General features: G+C 50.3%; 4 protein-coding genes and 1 long non-coding RNA gene across 7 annotated transcripts in view; all 5 read left to right on the top strand.

Moving 5' to 3' along the window:
- The window catches only part of LOC144113006 (uncharacterized), a 56,713-nt gene that overhangs the window by 13,119 nt on the left and 24,775 nt on the right, over positions 1 to 18,819 (top strand). The gene's annotated exons all lie outside the window — the stretch shown is intronic.
- On the top strand, positions 101 to 1,073 carry LOC144133342 (uncharacterized). The gene is made up of 2 exons (XM_077666354.1): positions 101 to 254; positions 451 to 1,073. Exons 1-2 carry the CDS (start codon positions 174 to 176, stop codon positions 826 to 828), a joined length of 459 nt encoding a protein of 152 aa, XP_077522480.1. The 5' UTR covers positions 101 to 173; the 3' UTR covers positions 829 to 1,073.
- LOC144105054 (uncharacterized) lies at positions 4,829 to 5,646 on the top strand. The gene is made up of 2 exons (XM_077638275.1): positions 4,829 to 5,027; positions 5,224 to 5,646. Exons 1-2 carry the CDS (start codon positions 4,947 to 4,949, stop codon positions 5,644 to 5,646), a joined length of 504 nt encoding a protein of 167 aa, XP_077494401.1. The 5' UTR covers positions 4,829 to 4,946.
- On the top strand, positions 5,653 to 13,082 carry LOC144113004 (uncharacterized). 2 transcript variants are annotated; one of them, XM_077645863.1, is made up of 8 exons: positions 5,653 to 6,274; positions 6,365 to 6,451; positions 6,920 to 7,005; positions 9,004 to 9,304; positions 9,425 to 10,326; positions 10,417 to 10,505; positions 11,004 to 11,067; positions 12,884 to 13,082. In XM_077645863.1, exons 4-5 carry the CDS (start codon positions 9,134 to 9,136, stop codon positions 9,950 to 9,952), a joined length of 699 nt encoding a protein of 232 aa, XP_077501989.1. In that variant the 5' UTR covers positions 5,653 to 6,274; positions 6,365 to 6,451; positions 6,920 to 7,005; positions 9,004 to 9,133; the 3' UTR covers positions 9,953 to 10,326; positions 10,417 to 10,505; positions 11,004 to 11,067; positions 12,884 to 13,082. The 2 variants fall into 2 exon arrangements, with proteins under 2 accessions (XP_077501989.1, XP_077501988.1); XM_077645862.1 differs by having other exon boundaries at positions 10,982 to 11,067.
- LOC144113005 (uncharacterized) lies at positions 13,081 to 18,803 on the top strand. Of its 2 annotated transcripts, XM_077645865.1 has the most exons (7): positions 13,081 to 13,112; positions 13,309 to 13,949; positions 14,178 to 14,786; positions 14,877 to 14,965; positions 15,442 to 15,527; positions 17,523 to 17,823; positions 17,944 to 18,803. In XM_077645865.1, the coding sequence occupies exons 6-7, from the start codon at positions 17,653 to 17,655 to the stop codon at positions 18,469 to 18,471; spliced, it is 699 nt and encodes a 232-aa protein (XP_077501991.1). In that variant the 5' UTR covers positions 13,081 to 13,112; positions 13,309 to 13,949; positions 14,178 to 14,786; positions 14,877 to 14,965; positions 15,442 to 15,527; positions 17,523 to 17,652; the 3' UTR covers positions 18,472 to 18,803. The 2 variants fall into 2 exon arrangements, with proteins under 2 accessions (XP_077501991.1, XP_077501990.1); XM_077645864.1 differs by having other exon boundaries at positions 13,309 to 14,786; positions 15,464 to 15,527.

The raw sequence follows: 18,819 nt of genomic DNA, 5'->3' as shown, positions 1-18,819 counted from the left end.
CTGGAGAGCTGCGTTTCTGAGAACGCATGAAACCCCGACGCAGGTACAGCGCCTGTGCCTTGCAGCGAGTCACCCGGCATCCAGCACTCCAGGATGAGCTCGCCAAGCTGCTATCGGTGAGCAGCGCCAAGGCCACTGACATGGTGCGCCGCGGGCTGCGAAGAACTTAGAGCATGGACGACGTCATGAGGCTGGCAGGAGTCGTCAGGGAGCGGGTCAAGTGCCACGCCTTCGAAGACGGCCACGCCCAGCAGGTCAGCCTCAATGAGTACTGCTGGAGCGCTATTAGGCGTTACCTGGAACCCAACGACATCCAGGAGTGACAAAACAGTAAAGCAAGCTTTCCGGAACATGGCCGTTTAGATCGTCAAACTGCCACAACGGTCCGTTTCACCCTGAACTCTTCCTTCCTCCTTTTTTTCTTTTCCTGCCTCGCATGGCCGCACGCAGGCAGACGGGCAGAGTTCCATCTGGACCTCCGAGGACAACGGATGTCCCTCGCCGCGTCTTCCGCCGCACTGCTACCCTGTAGCAGTACCCTGCGGTTCCAACCTGCTGCCTGGAAAGGGCCGACGGCGCTTGTGGCGGCAGCTGCCTGATGTCTCTGCTGTCCAAACAGCCCCCCTGCGCCGCTGGAAACGGTGGTATACAGCACCCTCCGCCACGCTGCTACCCTGTAGCAGTACCCTGCGGTTCCAACCTGCTGCCTGGAAACGACCGACGGCCCTCATGGTGCAGCTGCCTGATGCCCCTGCTGTCCAAACAGCCCCCTCCGCGCCGCTGGAAACGGTGGTATACAGCGTCCTCCATCACGCTGCTACCCTGTAGCAGTACACTGCATGCAGCTCCAACCTGCTGCCTGGTAACGACTGACGGCGCTCGTGGCGTCAGCTGCCTGGCGCCCTTGCTGTCCAAACAAACCCCTTCACGCCACCTGAAACGGCGGTATCCAGCATCCCCTGCCACGCTGCTCCCCTGTAGCAGTACCCTGCGGTTTCAACCTGCTGCCTGGAAACGACCGACGGCCCTCGTGGTGCAGCTGCCTGATGCCCCTGCTGTCCAAACAGTCCCCTCCGCGCCGCTGGAAACGGTGGTATACAGCGTCCTCCGCCACGCTGCTACAATGTAGCAGTACACTGCATGCAGCTCCAACCTGCCGCCTGGTAACGACTGACGGCGCTCGTGGCGTCATCTGCCTGGCGCCCTTGCTGTCCAAACAGACCCCTTCGCGCCACCGGAAACAGCAGTATCCAGCATCCCCCGCCATGCTGCTACTCTAGCAGTAACCTGCGGTTCCAACCTGCTGCCTGGAAACGACCGATGGCCCTCGTGGTGCAGCTGCCTGATGCCCCTGCTGTCCAAACAGCCCCCTCCGCGCCGCTGGAAACGGTGGTATACAGTGTCCTCCGTCACGCTGCTACCCTGTTGCAGTACACTGCATGCAGCTCCAACCTGTCGCCTGGTAACGACTGACGGCGCTCGTGGTGTCAGCTGCCTGGCGCCCTTGCTGTCCAAACAGACTCCGCGCCACCGGAAACGGCGGTATCCAGCATCCCCCGCCACGCTGCTACCCTGGCAGTACTCTGCGGTTTCAACCTGCTGCCTTGAAACGAGTGACGGCCCTCGTGGTGCAGCTGCCTGATGCCCGTTGTCCAAACAGCCCCCTCCGCGCCGTTGGAAACGGTGGTATACAGCGTCCTCCGCCACGCTGCTACCCTGTAGCAGTACACTGCATGCAGCTCCAACCTGCGACGGCGCTCGTGGCGCCAGCTGCCTGGCGCCCTTGCTGTCCAAAGAGACCCCTACGCGCCACCGGAAATGGCGGTATCCACCATCCCCCGCCACGATGCTACCCTGTAGCAGTACCCTGCAGTTCCAACCTGCTGCCTGGAAACGACCGACGGCCCTCGTGGCGGAGCTGCCTGATGCCCCTGCTGTCCAAACAGCCCTCTACGCGCCGCCGGAAACGGCGCTGTCCAGCGTCCACTGCTGCTCTGCTACCCTGTAGCAGTACACTGTGGTTCCAACCTTCCGCCTGGAAAGAACCGACGGCCTTCTTTGTGGCCTTGTGGCTGCACTTGAGTGGATGTTAATGAGTAATTACTCCCTTATTACAAATATTCTCTGCCTTGGGAGAATTACTTTATTTAGTGGATGGACATCATTTACTGCGCTGATTTCTGCAGTGACCTGCATGGATTTCAGCAGGAGGTGTCATCACCAGGGGGTAATCTGCGGCATCATCTAAGCACCTGCTGCCTTTTTTGCTGCAGGTTAGTACAGTGCACGCCTAACTTTCTTTTTTCTCTGCATCAGTCGCCAAAATTATTCTGCCCCAATATTACTTGAAATAGATTGTGAGGAAAGTTCTTACACATAAGAGAGCATTGTATTCGTTTGCCGAGCTAAGAAAGTGACTGAGCACTTCATTAGAACTATTCATTTTAATATTTATGAAACCTAAACAGTACTAAATGAATATACTTGAGTGGTGAGCTTTGATATGATGTGTCAAGTAGGAACTTGATGAGTTTGTAATTTACTAATAAGTAATCAACCAATAGCATCCAAGCATAGCCAAAAGGCTTCAAAGGAATGCTTTGCAGCTCTTCTTTGTGGCCTTGTGGCTGCACTTGGGTGGATGTTAATGAGTAATTGCTCTCTTATTACAAATATTCTCTGCCTTAGGAGAATTGCTTTATTCCGTGGATGAACATCATTTACTGTGTGGATTTCTGCAGTGACCTGCGTGGATTTCTGCAGGTGTCATCACCAGAGGGTGCAATCTGCAGCATCATCTAAGCGCCCGCTGCCTTTTTTGCTGCAGGTTAGTACGGTACACATGTAACTTTGCTTTCTCTGCATCAGTTGCTATTACTGCCAGGTTGTCAAGTTGTTGCACTTTCTTTGTTGGTTGTCTCGGGAAGCATGTCGAAAGATTTTTCTAAAATGAAAGACGATTTTGTTAGGCTAAAAGAAGAGCTCAAACAAGAGCTAAAGACATTCAAAGAATCGATGGAAAGGGAACATTGAAATGAAATCAGGGACTTACGCCTTGAACGATGTAATCTTACTCAGAGTCATGAGTACACTTATGCTGAAATCCGTGATTTGAAGAAAGAACTGCAAGATGAAAAATCAAAAAGTACAAATCAAGCAAGTGGAAATGATGTGCTTAAGGCTAAATACTGCACTCTTGAAATGACTGCCTCAGACCTAGAAAACGAGTTCATTCAGGGCAATACTCGCGGAAAGCAAATCTTGAGATTTTTGTGGTCATCAAGAAGGAAAGCGAAAATGTTGTGGCCATTTTGTCCGAGATTGGCAACGTCATCAAAGAACCTATAACTGAATCTGACATCGCAACATGTCATCGTGTACCCACCCGGAAGCCTGACATAACAAACTTAGTGGTTCAATTTAGGTCAAGAACAAAGCATGATGTTGCCTTCAGGAAATCAAAGACACGGCTCACTAACAAAGACATACAACAGTTGCCGAAACACCGGTATATGTGAACAAACACCTTTGTCCGGCAGAGAAAAAACTGCCAAGAGTGGCAGTGAAAAGGAAGTATGACTATAAATAGAAGTCAGTTTGGATAAGGAATGGTAAGATCTTTGCTAGGCGGGCTGATGGCTCTGAAGATACATATATATCTTGTGAAGGGGACCTTGCAATGATAGGCCCCGTCCCTGAAGCTGCAGGTGCTCCTTTATCAGGTGAAGCGGACTCGACCAATGTGATCCCTGAACCAAGTTCCGGTATTGATAGGTCTTCATAAACGGTCAAGATTGAATATCATGATTTCATTTTACCCTCTCGCGTTCAGCTTCCACACCAGCCTCTTAGTTCAGTTTTTCTTATCAATGCTCGCTCTACTAATCATAAAGAAGTCTAGATAACAGTACTGCTGAGCGAATTCAGTTTTAATTTTAGTATTATTATGCTAACCGAAACAAGTTTCAATAGCGATAGCAGCGCACTACGCCTAAATGGGTGCAGCAGTTATTTCATTAACCGGCCGAATAGGCGTGGTGGCGGTGTTGTCGCACACATTGAAGCACCTGCCGTTGTGTTCCTGTTCCGGAGTTCTGAATTTGAGTGAGTGATTATGAGATGTTGAAATGCAATTTGGAAATAATAACGGTTGTATACCGCCCTCCGAATGGCATTATTTCAAGCTTCATAGACTTCTTTGAAATTTTTAGGCTAAGTTAACCAAACAATATTCGCCTCATCTGCGGAGATTTCAATGTAGATATCGCAAGGGATACCACCTTAACCCAACGTTTTCTGATTACCCTTCAGTCGACTGGTTTCATGAATTTAATCAACAAACTTACACGTGTTATACAGGCTACTTTATCCTGTATTGATCTCCTCATTACCAATATTGAAACTATTGTCAACCAAGCTGGTACCATAACCTGAGATGTCAGTAATCACTGTCCTGTGTTTATGTTCTATTACACAGATCCGAAAAGTTGCAGGCGTCTTGAAATGCCGAATTACCTTCAGTACACATCAAATAGCGTGTTGGAAACATTCAAGTATGACAATATTCACGATTGGTCCCACTTATACAAGATAAAAGCGCAGATGCGTGCACAAAGTTTATTTCCGAATTCATAACAATATACCCTTCACATTTTCCTCTCGAAGTAATTAAATGCCGCGTTGGGGTTTGAACCCGGGTACTCTGGCTCAGTAGACGAGCGCCAAAACAACTGAGCCACCGTGGCGGGTGAATTCTAAATTGGGGATGAGTCACTGGAGAGCTGCGTTTCTGAGAACGCATGAAACCCCGACGCAGGTACAGCGCCTGTGCCTTGCAGCGAGTCGCCCGGCATCCAGCACTCCAGGATGAGCTCGCCAAGCTGCTATCGGTGAGCAGCGCCAAGGCCACTGACATGGTGCGCCGCGGGCTGCGAAGAACTTAGAGCATGGACGACGTCATGAGGCTGGCAGGAGTCGTCAGGGAGCGGGTCAAGTGCCACGCCTTCGAAGACGGCCACGCCCAGCAGGTCAGCCTCAATGAGTACTGCTGGAGCGCTATTAGGCGTTACCTGGAACCCAACGACATCCAGGAGTGACAAAACAGTAAAGCAAGCTTTCCGGAACATGGCCGTTTAGATCGTCAAACTGCCACAACGGTCCGTTTCACCCTGAACTCTTCCTTCCTCCTTTTTCCCTTTTCCTGCCTCGCATGGCCGCACGCAGGCAGACGGGCAGAGTTCCATCTGGACCTCCGAGGACAACGGATGTCCCTCGCCGCGTCTTCCGCCGCACTGCTACCCTGTAGCAGTACCCTGCGGTTCCAACCTGCTGCCTGGAAAGGGCCGACGGCGCTTGTGGCGGCAGCTGCCTGATGTCTCTGCTGTCCAAACAGCCCCCCTGCGCCGCTGGAAACGGAGGTATACAGCGCCCTCCGCCACGCTGCTACCCTGTAGCAGTACCCTGCGGTTCCAACCTGCTGCCTGGAAACGACCGACGGCCCTCATGGTGCAGCTGCCTGACGCCCCTGCTGTCCAAACAGCCCCCTCCGCGCCGCTGGAAACGGTGGTATACAGCGTCCTCCATCACGCTGCTACCCTGTACCAGTACACTGCATGCAGCTCGAACCTGCCGCCTGGTAACGACTGACGGCGCTCGTGGCGTCAGCTGCCTGGCGCCCTTGCTGTCCAAACAAACCCCTTCACGCCACCGGAAACGGCGGTATCCAGCATCCCCCGCCATGCTGCTACTCTAGCAGTAACCTGCGGTTCCAACCTGCTGCCTGGAAACGACCTACGGCCCTCGTGGTGCAGCTGCCTGATGCCCCTGCTGTCCAAACAGCCCCCTCCGCGCCGTTGGAAACGGTGGTATACAGCGTCCTCCGCCACGCTGCTACCCTGTAGCAGTACACTGCATGCAGCTCCAACCTGCGACGGCGCTCGTGGCGCCAGCTGCCTGGCGCCCTTGCTGTCCAAAGAGACCCCTACGCGCCACCGGAAATGGCGGTATCCACCATCCCCCGCCACGATGCTACCCTGTAGCAGTACCCTGCAGTTCCAACCTGCTGCCTGGAAACGACCGACGGCCCTCGTGGCGGAGCTGCCTGATGCCCCTGCTGTCCAAACAGCCCTCTACGCGCCGCCGGAAACGGCGCTGTCCAGCGTCCACTGCTGCTCTGCTACCCTGTAGCAGTACACTGTGGTTCCAACCTGCCGCCTGGAAAGAACCGACGGCCTTCTTTGTGGCCTTGGGGCTGCACTTGAGTGGATGTTAATAAGTAATTACTCCCTTATTACAAATATTCTCTGCCTTGGGAGACTTACTTTATTTAGTGGATGGACATCATTTACTGCGCTGATTTCTGCAGTGACCTGCATGGATTTCAGCAGGAGGTGTCATCACCAGGGGGTAATCTGCGGCATCATCTAAGCACCTGCTGCCTTTTTTGCTGCAGGTTAGTACAGTGCACACCTAACTTTCTTTTTTCTCTGCATCAGTCGCCAAAATTATTCTGCCCCAATATTACTTGAAATAGATTGTGAGGAAAGTTCTTACACATGAGAGAGCATTGTATTCGTTTGCCGAGCTAAGAAAGTGACTGAGCACTTCATTAGAACTATTCATTTTAATATTTATGAAACCTAAACAGTACTAAATGAATATACTTGAGTGGTGAGCTTTGATATGATGTGTCAAGTAGGAACTTGATGAGTTTGTAATTTACTAATAAGTAATCAACCAATAGCATCCAAGCATAGCCAAAAGGCTTCAAAGGAATGCTTTGCAGCTCTTCTTTGTGGCCTTGTGGCTGCACTTGGGTGGATGTTAATGAGTAATTGCTCTCTTATTACAAATATTCTCTGCCTTAGGAGAATTGCTTTATTCCGTGGATGAACATCATTTACTGTGTGGATTTCTGCAGTGACCTGCGTGGATTTCTGCAGGTGTCATCACCAGAGGGTGCAATCTGCAGCATCATCTAAGCGCCTGCTGCCTTTTTTGCTGCAGGTTAGTACGGCACACATGTAACTTTGCTTTCTCTGCATCAGTTGCTATTACTGCCAAGTTGTCAAGTTGTTGCGCTTTCTTTGTTGGTTGTCTCGGGAAGCGTGTCGAAAGATTTTTCTAAAATGAAAGACGATTTTGTGAGGCTAAAAGAAGAGCTCAAACAAGAGCTAAAGACATTCAAAGAATCGATGGAAAGGGAACACTGAAATGAAATCAGGGACTTACGCCTTGAACGATGTAATCTTACTCAGAGTCATGAGTACACTTATGCTGAAATCCGTGATTTGAAGAAAGAACTGCAAGATGAAAAATCAAAAAGTACAAAGCAAGCAAGTGGAAATGATGTGCTTAAGGCTAAATACTGCACTCTTGAAATGACTGCCTCAGACCTAGAAAACGAGTTGTTCATTCAGGGCAATACTCGCGGAAAGCAAATCTTGAGATTTTTGTGGTCATCAAGAAGGAAAGCGAAAATGTTGTGGCCATTTTGTCCGAGATTGGCAACGTCATCAAAGAACCTATAACTGAATCTGACATCGCAACATGTCATCGTGTACCCACCCGGAAGCCTGACATAACAAACTTAGTGGTTCAATTTAGGTCAAGAACAAAGCATGATGTTGCCTTCAGGAAATCAAAGACACGGCTCACTAACAAAGACATACAACTGTGGCCGAAACACCGGTATATGTGAACAAACACCTTTGTCCGGCAGAGAAAAAACTGCCAAGAGTGGCAGTGAAAAGGAAGTATGACTATAAATAGAAGTCAGTTTGGATAAGGAATGGTAAGATCTTTGCTAGGCGGGCTGATGGCTCTGAAGATACATATATATCTTGTGAAGGGGACCTTGCAATGATAGGCCCCGTCCCTGAAGCTGCAGGTGCTCCTTTATCAGGTGAAGCGGACTCGACCAATGTGATCCCTGAACCAAGTTCCGGTATTGATAGGTCTTCATAAACGGTCAAGATTGAATATCATGATTTCATTTTACCCTCTCGCGTTCAGCTTCCACACCAGCCTCTTAGTTCAGTTTTTCTTATCAATGCTCGCTCTGCTAATCATAAAGAAGTCTAGATAACAGTACTGCTGAGCGAATTCAGTTTTAATTTGAGTATTTTTATGCTAACGGAAACAATGTTCAACAGCGATAGCAGCGCACTACGCCTAAATGGGTGCAGCAGTTATTTCATTAACCGGCTGAATACGCGTGGTGGCGGTGTTGTCGCACACATTGAAGCACCTGCCGTTGTGTTTCTGTTCCAGAGTTCTGGATTTGAGTGAGTGATTATGAGATGTTCAAATGCAATTTGGAAATAATAACGGTTGTATACCGCCCTCCGAATGGCATTATTTCAAGCTTCATAGACTTCTTTGAAATTTTTAGGCTACGTTAACCAAACAATTTTCGCCTCATCTGCGGAGGAGATTTCAATGTAGATATCGCAGGGGATACCACCTTAACCCAACGTTTTCTGATTACCCTTCAGTCAACTGAATCCATAAATTTAATCAGCAAACTGACACGGGTTATACAGGCTACTTTATCCTGTATTGATCTCCTCATTACCAATATTGAAACTATTGTCAATCAAGCTGGTACCATAACCTGAGATGTCAGTGATCACTGTCCTGGGTTTATGTTCTATTACACAGATCCCAAAAATTGCAGGCGTCTTGAAACGCCAATTTACCTTCAATACACATCAAATAGCGTGTTGGAAACATTCAAGTATGACATTAGTATTCACGATTGGTCCCACTTATACAAGATAAAAGCGCAGATGCGTGCACAAAGTTTATTTCCGAATTCATAACAATATACCCTTCACATTTTCCTCTCGAAGTAATTAAATGCCGCGTTGGGGTTTGAACCCGGGTACTCTGGCTCAGTAGACGAGCGCCAAAACAACTGAGCCACCGTGGCGGGTGAATTCAAAATTGGGGATGAGTCACTGGAGAGTTGCGTTTCTGAGAACGCACGAAACCCCGACGCAGGTACAGCGCCTGTGCCTTGCAGCGACTCGCCCGGCATCCCGCACTCCAGAACGAGCTCGCCAAGCTGCTATCGATGAGCAGCGCCAAGGCCACTGACATGGTGCGCCGCGGGCTGCGAAGAACTTAGAGCATGGACGACTTCATGAGGCTGGCAGGAGTCGTCAGGGAGCGGATCAAGTGCCACGCCTTCGAAGATGGCCACACCCAGCTGGTCAGCCTCAATGAGTACTGCTGGAATGCTATTGGGCTTTACTTGGACCTCGACGACATCCAGGAGTGGCTGGAGGACCTCAACAAAACAGTAAAGCAAGCTTTCCGGAACATGGCCGTTTAGATCGTCAAATTTCCACAACGGGCCGTTTCACCTTGAACCCTTCCTTCCTCCTTTTTCTCTTTTCCTGCCTCGCATGGCCGCACACAGGCAGATGGGCACAGTTCCATCTGGACCTCCGAGGACAACGGATGTCCCCCGCCGCGTCTTCCGCCGCACTGCTACCCTGTAGCAGTACCCTGCGGTTCCAACCTGCTGCCTGGAAACGACCGACGGCCCTCGTGGTGCAGCTGCCTGATGCCCCTGCTGTCCAAACAGCCCCCTCCGCGCCGCTGGAAACGGTGGTATACAGCGTCCTCCGTCACGCTGCTACCCTGTAGCAGTACACTGCATGCAGCTCCAACCTGTCACCTGGTAACGACTGACGGCGCTCGTGGCGTCAGCTGCCTGGCGCCCTTGCTGTCCAAACAGACTCCGCGCCACCGGAAACGGCGGTATCCAGCATCCCGCGCCACGCTGCTACCCTGTAGCAGTACCCTGCGGTCTCAACCTGCTGTCTGGAAACGACCTACGGCCCTCGTGGTGCAGCTGCCTGATGGCCCTGCTGTCCAAACAGCCCTCTACGCGCCGCCGGAAACGGGGCAGTCCAGCGTCCACCGCCGCACTGCTACCCTGTAGCAGTACACTGCATGCAGCTCCAACCTGTGACGGCGCTCGTGGCGCCAGCTGCCTGGCGCCCTTGCTGTCCAAACAGACCCCAACGCGCAACCGGAAATGGCGGTATCCACCATCCCCCGCCACGCTGCTACCCTGTAGCAGTACCCCGCAGTTCCAACCTGCTGCCTGGAAACGACCGACGGCCCTCGTGGCGGAGCTGGCTTATGCCCCTGCTGTCCAAACAGCCGTCTACCCGCCGCCGGAAACGGCGCTGTCCAGCGTCCACCACCGCACTGCTACCCTGTAGCAGTACACTGTGGTTCCAACCTGCTGCCTGGAAACAACCGACGGCCTTCTTTGTGGCCTTGTGGCTGCACTTGAGTGGATGTTAATAAGTAATTACTCCCTTATTACAAATATTCTCTGCCTTGGGAGAATTACTTTATTTAGTTGATGAACATCATTTACTGCGCTGATTTCTGCAGTGACCTGCATGGATTTCAGCAGGAGGGGTCATCACCAGGGGGTGCAATCTGCGGCACCATCTAAGCGGCTGCTGCCTTTTTTGCTGGAGGTTAGTACGGTACACACCTAACTTTCTTTTTTCTCTGCATCAGTCGCCAAAATAATTCTGTAAATCTGCCCCAATATTACTTGAAATAGATTGCGAGGAAAGTTCTTACACATAAGAGAGCATTGTATTGGTTTGCCGAGCTAAGAAAGTGACTGAGCACTTCATTAGAACAATTAATTTTAATATTTATGAAACCTAAACAGTACTAAATGAATATGCTTGAGTGGTGAGCTTTGATATGATGTGTCAAGTAGGAACTTGATGAGTTTGTAATTTACTAATAAGTAATCAACCATTAGCATCCAAGCACAGCCAAAAGGCTACAAAGGAATGCTTTGCAGCTCTTCTTTGTGGCCTTGTGGCTGCACTTGGGTGGATGTTAATGAGTAATTGCTCTCTTATTACAAATATTCTCTGCCTTAGGAGAATTGCTTTATTCCGTGGATGAACATCATTTACTGTGTGGATTTCTGCAGTGACCTGCGTGGATTTCTGCAGGTGTCATCACCAGAGGGTGCAATCTGCAGCATCATCTAAGCGCCTGCTGCCTTTTTTGCTGCAGGTTAGTACAGTACACACCTAACTTTACTTTCTCTGCATCAGTTGCTATTACTGCCAAGTTGTCAAGTTGTTGCGCTTTCTTTGTTGGTTGTCTCGCAATGGATGTCGAAAGATTTGACTAAAATGAAAGACGATTTTGTGAGGCTAAAAGAAGAGCTCAAACAAGAGCTAAAGACATTCAAAGAATCGATGGAAAGGGAGCTTTGAAATGAAATCAGGGACTTACGCCTTGAACGATGTAATCTTACTCAGAGTCTTGAGTACGCTCATGCTGAAATCCGTGATTTGAAGAAAGAACTGCAAGATGAAAAATCAAAAAGCACAAAGCAAGCAAGTGGAAATGATGTGCTTAAGGCTAAATACTGCACTCTTGAAATGACTGCCTCAGACCTAGAAAACGAGTTGTTCATGTTCATTCAGGGCAATACTCGCGGAAATCAAATCTTGAGATTTTTGCGGTCATCAAGAAGGAAAGAGAAAATGTTGTGGCCATTTTGTCCGAGATTGGTAACGTCATCAAAGAACCTATAACTGAATCTGACATCGCAACATGTCATCGTGTACCCACTCGGAAGCCTGACATAACATAGTGGTTCAATTTAAGTCAAGAACAAAGCGTGATGCTGCCCTCAGGAAAGCAAAGAAGACACGGCTCACTAACACAGACATACAGCTGTGGCCGAAACACCGGTATACGTGAACAAACACCTTTGTCCGGAAGAGGTGAAGCGGACTCGACCAATGTGAGCCCTGAACCAAGTTCCGGTATTGATAGGTCTTCATAAACGGTCAAGATGGAATATCATGATTTCATTTTACCCTCTCGCGTTCAGCTTCCACACCAGCCTCTTAGTTCAGTTTTTCATATCAATGCTCGCTCTGCTAATAATAAAGAACACCAGATAACACTACTGCTGAGCAAATTCAGTTTTAATTTTAGTATTATTATGCTAACCGAAACAAGGTTCAATAGTGACAGCAGCGCACTACGCCTAAATGGATACAGCAGTTATTTCATTAACCGGCCGAATAGGCGTGGTGGCGGTGTTGTCGCACACATTGAAGCACCTGCCGTTGTGTTCCTGTTCCGGAGTTCTGAATTTGAGTGAGTGATTATGAGATGTTGAAATGCAATTTGGAAATAATAACGGTTGTATACCGCCCTCCGAATGGCATTATTTCAAGCTTCATAGACTTCTTTGAAATTTTTAGGCTAAGTTAACCAAACAATTTTCGCCTCATCTGCGGAGATTTCAATGTAGATATCGCAAGGGATACCACCTTAACCCAACGTTTTCTGATTACCCTTCAGTCGACTGGTTTCATGAATTTAATCAACAAACTTACACGTGTTATACAGGCTACTTTATCCTGTATTGATCTCCTCATTACCAATATTGAAACTATTGTCAACCAAGCTGGTACCATAACCTGAGATGTCAGTAATCACTGTCCTGTGTTTATGTTCTATTACACAGATCCGAAAAGTTGCAGGCGTCTTGAAATGCCAAATTACCTTCAGTACACATCAAATAGCGTGTTGGAAACATTCAAGTATGACAATATTCACGATTGGTCCCACTTATACAAGATAAAAGCGCAGATGCGTGCACAAAGTTTATTTCCGAATTCATAACAATATACCCTTCACATTTTCCTCTCGAAGTAATTAAATGCCGCGTTGGGGTTTGAACCCGGGTACTCTGGCTCAGTAGACGAGCGCCAAAACAACTGAGCCACCGTGGCGGGTGAATTCAAAATTGGGGATGAGTCACTGGAGAGCTGCGTTTCTGAGAACGCATGAAACCCCGACGCAGGTACAGCGCCTGTGCCTTGCAGCGAGTCGCCCGGCATCCAGCACTCCAGGATGAGCTCACCAAGCTGCTATCGGTGAGCAGCGCCAAGGCCACTGACATGGTGCGCCGTGGGCTGCGAAGAACTTAGAGCATGGACGACGTCATGAGGCTGGCAGGAGTCGTCAGGGAGCGGGTCAAGTGCCACGCCTTCGAAGACGGCCACGCCTTCGAAGACGGCCACGCCCAGCAGGTCAGCCTCAATGAGTACTGCTGGAGCGCTATTAGGCGTTACCTGGCACCCAACGACATCCAGGAGTGACAAAACAGTAAAGCACGCTTTCCGGAATATGGCCGTTTAGATCGTCAAACTGCCACAACGGTCCGTTTCACCCTGAACTCTTCCTTCCTCCTTTTTCCCTTTTCCTGCCTCGCATGGCCGCACGCAGGCAGACGGGCAGAGTTCCATCTGGACCTCCGAGGACAACGGATGTCCCTCGCCGCGTCTTCCGCCGCACTGCTACCCTGTAGCAGTACCCTGCGGTTCCAACCTGCTGCCTGGAAAGGGCCGACGGCGCTTGTGGCGGCAGCTGCCTGATGCCTCTGCTGTCCAAACAGCCCCCCTGCGCCGCTGGAAACGGTGGTATACAGCGCCCTCCGCCACGCTGCTACCCTGTAGCAGTACCCTGCGGTTCCAACCTGCTGCCTTGAAACGACCGACGGCCCTCATGGTGAAGCTGCCTGATGCCCCTGCTGTCCAAACAGCCCCCTCCGCGCCGCTGGAAACGGTGGTATACAGCGTCCTCCTTCACGCTGCTACCATGTAGCAGTACACTGCATGCAGCTCCAACCTGCCGCCTGGTAACGACTGACGGCTCTCGTGGCGTCAGCTGCCTGGCGCCCTTGCTGTCCAAACAAACCCCTTCACGCCACCGGAAACGGCGGTATCCAGCATCCCCCGCCATGCTGCTACTCTAGCAGTAACCTGCGGTTCCAACCTGCTGCCTGGAAACGACCGACGGCCCTCGTGGTGCAGCTGCCTGATGCCCCTGCTGTCCAAACAGCCCCCTCCGCGCCGCTGGAAACGGTGGTATACAGTGTCCTCCGTCACGCTGCTACCCTGGCAGTACTCTGCGGTTTCAACCTGCTGCCTTGAAACGAGTAACGGCCCTCGTGGTGCAGCTGCCTGATGCCCGTTGTCCAAACAGCCCCCTCCGCGCCGTTGGAAACGGTGGTATACAGCGTCCTCCGCCACGCTGCTACCCTGTAGCAGTACACTGCATGCAGCTCCAACCTGCGACGGCGCTCGTGGCGCCAGCTGCCTGGCGCCCTTGCTGTCCAAACAGACCCCGCGCCACCGGAAACGGCGGTATCCAGCATCCCGCGCCACGCTGCTACCCTGTAGCAGTACCCTGCGGTCTCAACCTGCTGTCTGGAAACGACCTACGGCCCTCGTGGTGCAGCTGCCTGATGGCCCTGCTGTCCAAACAGCCCTCTACGTGCCGCCGGAAACGGGGCAGTCCAGCGTCCACCGCCGCACTGCTACCCTGTAGCAGTACACTGCATGCAGCTCCAACCTGTGACGGCGCTCGTGGCGCCAGCTGCCTGGCGCCCTTGCTGTCCAAACAGACCTATACGCGCAACCGGAAATGGCGGTATCCACCATCCCCCGCCACGCTGCTACCCTGTAGCAGTACCCTGCAGTTCCAACCTGCTGCCTGGAAACGACCGACGGCCCTCGTGGCGGAGCTGCCTTATGCCCCTGCTGTCCAAACAGCCGTCTACCCGCCGCCGGAAACGGCGCTGTCCAGCGTCCACCACCGCACTGCTACCCTGTAGCAGTACACTGTGGTTCCAACCTGCTGCCTGGAAACAACCGACGGCCTTCTTTGTGGCCTTGTGGCTGCACTTGAGTGGATGTTAATAAGTAATTACTCCCTTATTACAAATATTCTCTGCCTTGGGAGAATTACTTTATTTAGTTGATGAACATCATTTACTGCGCTGATTTCTGCAGTGACCTGCATGGATTTCAGCAGGAGGTGTCATCACCAGGGGGTGCAATCTGCGGCACCATCTAAGCGGCTGCTGCCTTTTTTGCTGGAGGTTAGTACGGTACACACCTAACTTTCTTTTTTCTCTGCATCAGTCGCCAAAATAATTCTGTAAATCTGCCCCAATATTACTTGAAATAGATTGCGAGGAAAGTTCTTACACATAAGAGAGCATTGTATTGGTTTGCCGAGCTAAGAAAGTGACTGAGCACTTCATTAGAACAATTAATTTTAATATTTATGAAACCTAAACAGTACTAAATGAATATACTTGAGTGGTGAGCTTTGATATGATGTGTCAAGTAGGAGCTTGATGAGTTTGTAATTTACTAATAAGTAATCAACCATTAGCATCCAAGCACAGCCAAAAGGCTACAAAGGAATGCTTTGCAGCTCTTCTTTGTGGCCTTGTGGCTGCACTTGGGTGGATGTTAATGAGTAATTGCTCTCTTATTACAAATATTCTCTGCCTTAGGAGAATTGCTTTATTCCGTGGATGAACATCATTTACTGTGTGGATTTCTGCAGTGACCTGCGTGGATTTCTGCAGGTGTCATCACCAGAGGGTGCAATCTGCAGCATCATCTAAGCGCCTGCTGCCTTTTTTGCTGCAGGTTAGTACAGTACACACCTAACTTTACTTTCTCTGCATCAGTTGCTATTACTGCCAAGTTGTCAAGTTGTTGCACTTTCTTTGTTGGTTGTCTCGGGAAGCATGTCGAAAGATTTTTCTAAAATGAAAGACGATTTTGTTAGGCTAAAAGAAGAGCTCAAACAAGAGCTAAAGACATTCAAAGAATCGATGGAAAGGGAACATTGAAATGAAATCAGGGACTTACGCCTTGAACGATGTAATCTTACTCAGAGTCATGAGTACACTTATGCTGAAATCCGTGATTTGAAGAAAGAACTGCAAGATGAAAAATCAAAAAGCACTAAGCAAGCAAGTGGAAATGATGTGCTTAAGGCTAAATACTGCACTCTTGAAATGACTGCCTCAGACCTAGAAAACGAGTTGTTCATTCAGGGCAATACTCGCGGAAAGCAAATCTTGAGATTTTTGTGGTCATCAAGAAGGAAAGCGAAAATGTGGCCATTTTGTCCGAGATTGGCAACGTCATCAAAGAACCTATAACTGAATCTGACATCGCAACATGTCATCGTGTACCCACCCGGAGGCCTGACATAACAAACTTAGTGGTTCAATCTAGGTCAAGAACAAAGCATGATGTTGCCTTCAGGAAATCAAAGACACGGCTCACTAACAAAGACATACAACTGTGGCCGAAACACCGGTATACGTGAACAAACACCTTTGTCCGGCAGAGAAAAAACTGCCAAGAGTGGCAGTGAAAAGGAAGTATGACTATAAATAGAAGTCAGTTTGGATAAGGAATGGTAAGATCTTTGCTAGGCGGGCTGATGGCTCTGAAGATACATATATATCTTGTGAAGGGGACCTTGCAATGATAGGCCCCGTCCCTGAAGCTGCAGGTGCTCCTTTATCAGGTGAAGCGGACTCGACCAATGTGATCCCTGAACCAAGTTCCGGTATTGATAGGTCTTCATAAACGGTCAAGATTGAATATCATGATTTCATTTTACCCTCTCGCGTTCAGCTTCCACACCAGCCTCTTAGTTCAGTTTTTCTTATCAATGCTCGCTCTGCTAATCATAAAGAAGTCTAGATAACAGTACTGCTGAGCAAATTCAGTTTTAATTTGAGTATTTTTATGCTAACGGAAACAAGGTTCAACAGCGATAGCAGCGCACTACGCCTAAATGGGTGCAGCAGTTATTTCATTAACCGGCTGAATACGCGTGGTGGCGGTGTTGTCGCACACATTGAAGCACCTGCCGTTGTGTTTCTGTTCCAGAGTTCTGGATTTGAGTGAGTGATTATGAGATGTTCAAATGCAATTTGGAAATAATAACGGTTGTATACCGCCCTCCGAATGGCATTATTTCAAGCTTCATAGACTTCTTTGAAATTTTTAGGCTACGTTAACCAAACAATTTTCGCCTCATCTGCGGAGGAGATTTCAATGTAGATATCGCAGGGGATACCACCTTAACCCAACGTTTTCTGATTACACTTCAGTCGACTGAATCCATAAATTTAATCAGCAAACTGACACGGGTTATACAGGCTACTTTATCCTGTATTGATCTCCTCATTACCAATATTGAAACTATTGTCAATCAAGCTGGTACCATAACCTGAGATGTCAGTGATCACTGTCCTGGGTTTATGTTCTATTACACAGATCCCAAAAATTGCAGGCGTCTTGAAACGCCAATTTACCTTCAATACACATCAAATAGCGTGTTGGAAACATTCAAGTATGACATTAGTATTCACGATTGGTCCCACTTATACAAGATAAAAGCGCAGATGCGTGCACAAAGTTTATTTCCGAATTCATAACAATATACCCTTCACATTTTCCTCTCGAAGTAATTAAATGCCGCGTTGGGGTTTGAACCCGGGTACTCTGGCTCAGTAGACGAGCGCCAAAACAACTGAGCCACCGTGGCGGGTGAATTCAAAATTGGGGATGAGTCACTGGAGAGTTGCGTTTCTGAGAACGCACGAAACCCCGACGCAGGTACAGCGCCTGTGCCTTGCAGCGACTCGCCCGGCATCCCGCACTCCAGAACGAGCTCGCCAAGCTGCTATCGATGAGCAGCGCCAAGGCCACTGACATGGTGCGCCGCGGGCTGCGAAGAACTTAGAGCATGGACGACTTCATGAGGCTGGCAGGAGTCGTCGGGGAGCGGATCAAGTGCCACGCCTTCGAAGATGGCCACACCCAGCTGGTCAGCCTCAATGAGTACTGCTGGAGCGCTATTGGGCTTTACCTGGACCTCGACGACATCCAGGAGTGGCTGGACGACCTCAACAAAACAGTAAAGCAAGCTTTCCGGAACATGGCCGTTTAGATCGTCAAACTGCCACAACGGGCCGTTTCACCCTGAACCCTTCCTTCCTCCTTTTTCTCTTTTCCTGCCTCGCATGGCCGCACACAGGCAGATGGGCACAGTTCCATCTGGACCTCCGAGGACAACGGATGTCCCCCGCCGCGTCTTCCGCCGCACTGCTACCCTGTAGCAGTACCCTGCGGTTCCAACCTGCTGCCTGGAAACGACCGACGGCCCTCGTGGTGCAGCTGCCTGATGCCCCTGCTGTCCAAACAGCCCCCTCCGCGCCGCTGGAAACGGTGGTATACAGCGTCCTCCGTCACGCTGCTACCCTGTAGCAGTACACTGCATGCAGCTCCAACCTGTCACCTGGTAACGACTGACGGCGCTCGTGGCGTCAGCTACCTGGCGCCCTTGCTGTCCAAACAGACCCCGCGCCACCGGAAACGGCGGTATCCAGCATCCCGCGCCATGCTGCTACCCTGTAGCAGTACCCTGCGGTCTCAACCTGCTGTCTGGAAACGACCTACGGCCCTCGTGGTGCAGCTGCCTGATGGCCCTGCTGTCCAAACAGCCCTCTACGTGCCGCCGGAAACGGGGCAGTCCAGCGTCCACCGCCGCACTGCTACCCTGTAGCAGTACACTGCATGCAGCTCCAACCTGTGACGGCGCTCGTGGCGCCAGCTGCCTGGCGCCCTTGCTGTCCAAACAGACCTATACGCGCAACCGGAAATGGCGGTATCCACCATCCCCCGCCACGCTGCTACCCTGTAGCAGTACCCTGCAGTTCCAACCTGCTGCCTGGAAACGACCGACGGCCCTCGTGGCGGAGCTGCCTGATGCCCCTGCTGTCCAAACAGCCCTCTACGCGCCGCCGGAAACGGCGCTGTCCAGCGTCCACTGCTGCTCTGCTACCCTGTAGCAGTACACTGTGGTTCCAACCTTCCGCCTGGAAAGAACCGACGGCCTTCTTTGTGGCCTTGT

The sequence above is a fragment of the Amblyomma americanum genome, chromosome 1 (assembly GCF_052857255.1).
Source record: "Amblyomma americanum isolate KBUSLIRL-KWMA chromosome 1, ASM5285725v1, whole genome shotgun sequence".
Lineage (NCBI taxonomy): Eukaryota > Metazoa > Arthropoda > Arachnida > Ixodida > Ixodidae > Amblyomma > Amblyomma americanum.
This window is presented reverse-complemented; position numbering and strand designations above follow the sequence as displayed.

Bases quoted from the DNA above. Each gene is read 5' to 3' on its own strand.
- LOC144133342 (XM_077666354.1), top strand. From the start codon at position 174: ATGGACGACGTCATGAGGCTGGCAGGAGTCGTCAGGGAGCGGGTCAAG. The intron at 255-450 runs GTCAGCCTCAAT...GGCCGCACGCAG, and splicing joins AAGACGGCCACGCCCAGCAG to GCAGACGGGCAGAGTTCCAT.
- LOC144105054 (XM_077638275.1), top strand. From the start codon at position 4,947: ATGGACGACGTCATGAGGCTGGCAGGAGTCGTCAGGGAGCGGGTCAAG. The intron at 5,028-5,223 runs GTCAGCCTCAAT...GGCCGCACGCAG, and splicing joins AAGACGGCCACGCCCAGCAG to GCAGACGGGCAGAGTTCCAT.
- LOC144113004 (XM_077645863.1), top strand. From the start codon at position 9,134: ATGGACGACTTCATGAGGCTGGCAGGAGTCGTCAGGGAGCGGATCAAG. The intron at 9,305-9,424 runs GTAAAGCAAGCT...GGCCGCACACAG, and splicing joins TGGAGGACCTCAACAAAACA to GCAGATGGGCACAGTTCCAT.
- LOC144113005 (XM_077645865.1), top strand. From the start codon at position 17,653: ATGGACGACTTCATGAGGCTGGCAGGAGTCGTCGGGGAGCGGATCAAG. The intron at 17,824-17,943 runs GTAAAGCAAGCT...GGCCGCACACAG, and splicing joins TGGACGACCTCAACAAAACA to GCAGATGGGCACAGTTCCAT.